This window comes from Ciconia boyciana, chromosome 2 (genome assembly GCF_034638445.1).
Source record: "Ciconia boyciana chromosome 2, ASM3463844v1, whole genome shotgun sequence".
In the NCBI taxonomy this organism is placed as follows: Eukaryota; Metazoa; Chordata; class Aves; order Ciconiiformes; family Ciconiidae; genus Ciconia; species Ciconia boyciana.
In genome coordinates this window covers 137799512-137806203 of record NC_132935.1, presented here as the reverse complement: position 1 = coordinate 137806203, position 6692 = coordinate 137799512, and the positions used below count along the sequence as shown (strand labels likewise).

At 48.8% G+C, this 6692-nt stretch overlaps 1 protein-coding gene across 2 annotated transcripts; it reads left to right on the top strand.

Annotated features, from left to right (window-relative positions):
* The first annotated feature begins 985 nt into the window (after positions 1–985).
* ARL4A (ARF like GTPase 4A) lies at positions 986–4270 on the top strand. Of its 2 annotated transcripts, none has more exons than XM_072854211.1 (2): positions 986–1132; positions 1721–4270. In XM_072854211.1, the coding sequence occupies exon 2, from the start codon at positions 1805–1807 to the stop codon at positions 2405–2407; it is 603 nt and encodes a 200-aa protein (XP_072710312.1). In that variant the 5' UTR covers positions 986–1132; positions 1721–1804; the 3' UTR covers positions 2408–4270. The 2 variants fall into 2 exon arrangements, with proteins under 2 accessions (XP_072710312.1, XP_072710311.1); XM_072854210.1 differs by lacking the exon at positions 986–1132 and adding an exon at positions 1287–1443.
* Positions 4271–6692: the final 2422 nt, after the last annotated feature.

The following is a 6692-nucleotide window of genomic DNA, read 5'->3' as shown; positions in this document are numbered from 1 at the left end:
CCGCTTCATGGGGACAAGCGAAAGGCAAGAAGAGTATGGTAAGAACATACGGCCGGGCGTGGGGCCTTGCACCACTCACTCTTATTTATGCAACGTCATCAAGAAACCCTGCTCACAGCACTTCCCTCCCCTCTAACTTCGCCCGTATCAGTGTCTGCAGAGGTCCCAGGTGGTGGGGGCAAGGCAGCCAACGGGCTTTTCCTCAGGTGCCGAGGCACGACGATGGCCTAGAGCCTGGGATACTTGCTGCATCACTCCAACAGCTCAGGAGCTGTGAGGCAATTTATTGAGGCTCTGACTGCCACACCCCAGCCTCCCTGGGTAGTGCTCTTCACCCGGGCCTCCCCAGAACCGCTCCGAGGGGGGCGCCAAGCGAGCACAAACCCCGCCATGGCGGCATCTCCTCAGTGCCGCTGCCCGACGGGGCGGGCGGAGCCCCGCGAGCGCAGGCCGCGGCAGGTCACGTGGGCAGGGCCGCCGCTGGGGGAAGGCCGCCCGCGAGCTGCCGCTTTGAAGCCCGTTGCTAGGCGACGGCAGGGCGCCCGGCGCCCGCGGGAGCGGCCGGTGGTAGGGGAGGGATGACGCAACGGCCGGGCGAGCGGAGCAGCCTCAGCGGCGCCCGGCTGCCCCCCACACCGGGCGGCTTTCCTGGGGGCTTTCAACGGGAACGGGCGGCCGCAGAAGGGCGTTGCCGCCAGCCCCGCCGCGGGCCCCGCACCCCCGGCAGTGGCGCAGCCGCGCTCTGAGGCGCCGCCGAGCCACCTCCCAGGCCGCTGGGGGGGGGGGGGCTGGAGTGACAGCACCACAGCCAATGAGCGGACGTGCCTCCGGGGAAGGGGCGGGGCGCTACGGCCGGCGGGGCGCTGCCGCCGGCCCGCCGCAGGGGGCGGGAGGCTGCTGGCGCCGCCTGCCCGTTGGGGCACGGGCTGGCGCGTGGGCGGAGGGCGCGGCAGCAGTGGCTCTCCCCGCGGGGGCCGTGTGAGGCAGTGACTCCGCCCCGCGGGGGGCGGAGGGAGGAGCGGGGTCGCTCAGGCAGGGCGTGGGCGGAGAGCGGAGCCGGCGCGCCCCCGCCATTGCGGAGGCCGCGGCCTCTTCCCGGGCCGCGCTCGGCCCCAGCGTTCGCTTGAGGACGGTAAAAATCGGGTTCTCCGATGAGTGGCCGGTGCCGCCGGCCAATAGGCGAGGCGGAGCGCGCCCTCCTCTCCGCCCCCGCCGCGCGGCGGGGCCAATGGGGGGCGCGGGGCGGGGCGCGCGGGGCTAGGCGCGGGCTGGGAGGCGCCTCGCCGCCAGATGCGGGGGAGTCGCGGCGGCGGCGGCGGCGGCGGCGGCGGCGGCAGCAGCAGCAGCAGTGGCGCGTGCGGCGGTGGCGGCGCGCGGGCATGGGGGCGCGGGCTGCGCTCGTCTCGCCGCGCTGAGGGACGTGCCCGCCGGCGGGGCCAAGCGGTAGGCGAGGGGCGGCGGCTGGCGGGATGGCGGTCGCCGTGGCCGTGGCCGTGGCCGTGGCGGTGGTGGTGAGGGGCGCAGGTGCCCGGCGAGCTGCAGTGCCGGTAGCGGCCGCCGCCGCTGGGCCGGGCGGGGGACGTGTGGCGTTCCGCGTCGCGCTGCTTGCGGCCGCCTCCGCAGCCGGGGCGGCGGCGCTGGCCGGCACGTTGTGGCCGCGAAACCCCGGCCGTGGCGCAGGGGGTCAGCCGTAGGCTAACGTTGCTTGTGTCATTGGCAGGATCCGAGCCTAGCGCGGCGGCGAGCGTAGCCGAGGGAGCCGGCCTCTGCTCGTGGCAGCCTGCTGTCACCTTCCCTTCTGGCAATGGGGAATGGACTCTCGGACCAGACGCCCATTCTCTCCAGCCTGCCTTCTTTCCAGAGTTTCCACATTGTCATCTTGGGACTGGACTCCGCTGGAAAGACGACTGTGCTCTACAGACTGCAGTTCAATGAGTTCGTCAACACTGTCCCCACTAAAGGATTTAATACGGAGAAAATCAAAGTGACGCTGGGCAACTCGAAAACGGTCACTTTCCACTTCTGGGATGTGGGCGGCCAGGAGAAGCTAAGGCCGCTGTGGAAGTCGTACACAAGGTGCACCGATGGCATCGTGTTTGTGGTGGACTCTGTCGATGTTGAGAGAATGGAGGAGGCCAAAACAGAACTTCATAAAATTACTAGGATATCTGAAAATCAAGGAGTGCCTGTCCTTATCATTGCTAACAAGCAGGACTTGAGGAACTCTCTCTCCCTTTCTGAAATTGAGAAAATGTTAGCAATGAGTGAGCTGAGTTCTTCGACTCCCTGGCATTTGCAGCCTACCTGTGCAATCATTGGAGATGGACTCAAAGAGGGACTGGAGAAACTACATGATATGATAATTAAGCGAAGGAAAATGTTGAGGCAGCAGAAAAAGAAGAGATGAGTTCTATTTTGACCTTTCTATTTTAGAGTAGTTACATGGTCAAAATTTGACGTAAGACAGCTTCCAAACCCAGGCCTGCTTGTTTGGATGCTGTTAAGCTTAGTTACGTTAAACAATCAGTTGCACAACCTTGCCATGTGGAAGGCTGTGCAGTTATGGAACTTTTTTTTTTTAACTAGTCTCTTCTGAGTTTTATGGCTCTGCATTATTTCAGAAGCCCTAATAGATGATGTAATACTATCAGGAAATGGATGGGTGGGTATATGTGACATGGATGTCTAAATAGCCAAATAAAATGAGGGGTTTCTGCTTAGTGTTGTATTCATATGTTTGAGGGTGCCCTCTGCAAGCGATTTGCATTGAAGGTGTTCTGTGTTTTAAACTTCTGATGCTCGTAAGTGGAGTGTTTAGGTGAACATTATACAGCTTTAAAAACATGTATGAAGCTAGTAACCCATTATTTCGAGAGGCTGTTTTTTATCTTGTTAGGGGATTTCTATGAAAGCTTGGCTACATGTGTAGTTTTTTTAATTTGGCACTTTTTGGAATTGAATCATGTTCAGTTCAAATACTTGAAATTTAAGTGCTGTGGATTCTTCAACTGATAAAAGAAAGACTTTTCGACAAGTAAAAAATGTAAACAACACGCTGGAGCATGGAAAAATGGTTTCCCAACATATAGCATGTTTTTGGTATGTAAGGTTTTTATTTTTTAGAAGTAGCCATTCATCATAATACAGTGCTAATCAGGTTTAAACTGTTACTCAAAATTAGTAATTTATTTCTAAATGATGAGTATTATGTCCTCCTACTATCAAGTTAAAAGTAAATTAATTGCAGTAAAGGAGCTATAAAGAGCAGCTCTGGCTGCTGTGGTTCTAACCAGTGCAGCATTCTTTGCTCTACTGGTGATTTTTCTGGCAATAGAACAAAATTATAATGAAGTAAAGATGGAGTTAAAATTAGCAGAGCACATCTTGTATCTCCCCAAAATACCCCATTTTATTAAAGTGGTATTGCTATGTCACTTTCAACGTATGCTTTTTTTATCGTGACTCTTCAAGTATTTTGTGGTTAGGAATGTAATAATGCTTTATACACTCAAAACATTTGACACTACCGGGGGCAGGGGAGGGGGGGAGTGGGGGAAGAAGATCTTCAAGATGGGCCTGTGTTCTGCTTTAATTATGCTTTAAGCTGTTTTTGTTTGCAGAGTGTGCAAACAGTGTTAACTGGGCAGGATAGTGCTTGACGGAAAAGGGAGGGTAGTTTTTCTTACTGGTACAGAGCTTCAAGTGACTCTTTAGATACTTGGGTAGCAATTAAAAGGGCTAAAACAGAGCCTGGATTTTTAAGACTAACTTTAGTGGTGCTGTAAAAATTCATCAGAGTGTTAGATTCTCTTTAAACTTTTGTTGGAAATACCGGATTAAAAAAAAAGTAAAAAAAAAAAAAAAAATCAAGCGAAATCTATTTCCTCCTTTTACTCAACCAGCAAAGTAATACATTTTTCTTACCTGCTGCCATGTATCAGGAGGATGACAGCTACAAACCTGAATGTCAGTCAATGTAACTTAGATATGTTTGAAAAAAAAAAAATCTAACTTTTTAACCAGCAGCTGTTCGTCCAGGAGGTAACCAAAAATGCACTTTAGTGTCTTCAATAACTGAAAGTGACAGCTGTTTTTTTTTTAATGACATCTTGGTCCTTTTTGAATAAACTGAAGTAGCTTCCAGTGGAGCTTTTGTATGTTGGTTATATATGTACCTGCACTGGTGACATTGTAAGTCACTTACTCAAGTAATGTCTATATTTATAGAGATGTGGATGACTTCTAAACCTTAATAAACAATTCAAAACAAGTCTGCAGAGAGAAGGTGTCTGACTTCTTGTACTGCAGCAGTACGTTCTCATCAACCTCTGTGCACGTATTGATTCTAATAACAGTAGAGCTATTCCTGTTGAAAACCAAAGTCTTATAAATGTGGTGAGGCTCATAAATGTCACAGTGTTATAAATTGCAGGTATCTCATTAAAAACTTTAAATCAGTGGCATGTCTGTATATTCACAGAAGAAATATTAACTGCAGTGACTCCTTTCTGAAGTGATGGATCTTGCATAATTTGAAAAATCTTTTATATAGCTGAACCTGTTTTGTGTTACGTGCAACGTTTAATAGGCAATGTTGGGTATTTATCACATGTACTCACAGGTGGTACTTAATTTAGTGTCTTCAGGCTCATATATCTGAAGCTGTCTGAGGGATTCACGTGTACTTAAGCCTTGGGTGAATTTCCTCCTTGGATTTTACGGCAGTGAGTAGAATGTGGCAAGAGATATGGAAGCTTCTGATTAGTTTCAGGAGACCTGAACATAGACAAGACAAACTTCATTTAGCCTGCAAATCAAAATTGCAAAGTTTGAACAACAATATCTAAACCTATCTCTCAAAAACCCGATATTTTCATTTCTGTTTATGTAACTGATGGCACATCAAAATGTAAGTTACTAACAGTCAGTCTTGAGAAAAAGCTATATTGGTGATGCTGAGCCCTGTGAATTTGGGGTGCAATTGGTATAATTTGGCTAACATTTTCCTTCCTATCAGGTGCACAGTACTACTAGGGTGAGGAAGGTGAGATGACAGGCTGGCTCTTTGTACCCAGTAAACAAACTGTACAATACCAAGTAATAATTGCTTCATTTCGAGTGTTCGTGAGGCTTCTATTGGGAATAGTTGAAAAGGCATCCTTCTTGAAAAAGTCAACTGTATTTTGTTCTGCATATTAAAGATGCTAGTGTTTATCTGGTGACAGTCTCCCTAAACTCTTCTATGTATAAAAACTTCAGTGAGTGATTTTAAATACAAAGACATGACTGATCTGTACTCCAGCACTCTAGAGGAAGAAGTGAGAGAAGGTGGAGAGTAGCGTTTCTGAAATGTCATGGTTGTTACCTTGTGATATTTAATACTGACTTGGAAGTAGAAAACTGAGTGGGGGATGAGTTTTACGTTCAAGCTATACCTTTATCTGTAGTAGAACTGTTTTGCTGGAATATTACAGTAGCTGTTCCAAGTAAAATATACAATTGTAGCTGTACCTCCAAAACTGTGTTTTGTATTACTCTGACAAAGTCTTCAACTATGAACAAAGTGGTGATTGCAGTAGAGCATTTGGTATCTTAGCTGACTGAGTGTCTGCTGGCATATTTCTGTCATCCTGGGATCACTCTTCCATATGCTGAATTGACAGTTCTGGCCTAAATACCGATATGTGTAAGAAAATCTTTAGAGGAGCTGAATAAGCAGGTGTAATTTTGTTACAATGCTGAAATTACACAAATTTTAAAATAATTTTTGCTAAAATGGGCTACAAATGACACTGTTCTTCAAGGCACTAGATAAGTTAACTATCTTAAACTGCTGCTACTTTAAGGAGGTATGGAATTGCATTTAAATCGGTGCAGCATGGTTAAAAACAAACAAACCACAAGGTCTTGTAGCCTTAGCACTGTTGTCTTAGCTTACAAAAGTTGGTATGGCATTGCCTCAGCTGTTCGTGCACATGCAATCTTTTAAAGTTAAACAGCCTTCAGGATCTGGTCTCTGTTTTCAAGCTGCATGGCTATGTATTAGCTTGGGACTGTTTCAGCTAGAAAAAGTACTGTAGGACGGTGAGACTCACTCATGTTCTTGACATCACTTTTCAGTTGTGTTGCATATGCATTTACACTTGAAAAAATATAAATACTGGTTTTCAGCCAGGTGATAGGTGAAACCTTTCTCTCTTCAAATTCTAATGTTTTATCCTATCCTGGTTGATCCTTCATGTGTGGAAAGCAGTACCCATGGCCAGTCCACAGTTCCCAGCCTGACTTAGAGCGAGTGGTGCTTCCATACCACTTTACACAGCCCTTGGGTCCTGCAGGAGTTTATTCCCTGGGACGCAGCGGTCACCGAGCTGCGAGGAGCTGAAAGCAGTCTGGTCGGGGGGGCTAGCAAGCCCTTCTGGACCCCAGCAGGTCTGCACGACAGCGGCTCTGCCTTCTTGGGGGGGTTATCTGCATCTTGGAGCATTTGTTTACAGATAGCAGGGTGTTAATTTGTGTCTGGCTGAAACTTTTTGTTGAGAGTGTAATTCTTGACGTCGGAGGAGGATTTAGATACTGCATTGATACTACAAAGGACTTGGTAAAGCAGAGCGTGGAATATGTAGGCAATCTGCATACACTATATATAGGGCACCAACCTTTACATGCAATCTTGATTCAGCTGTGGGGAT

What these genes read in the sequence shown, in the direction of transcription:
- ARL4A (XM_072854211.1), top strand. Translation starts at nt 1,805, where the DNA reads ATGGGGAATGGACTCTCGGACCAGACGCCCATTCTCTCCAGCCTGCCT.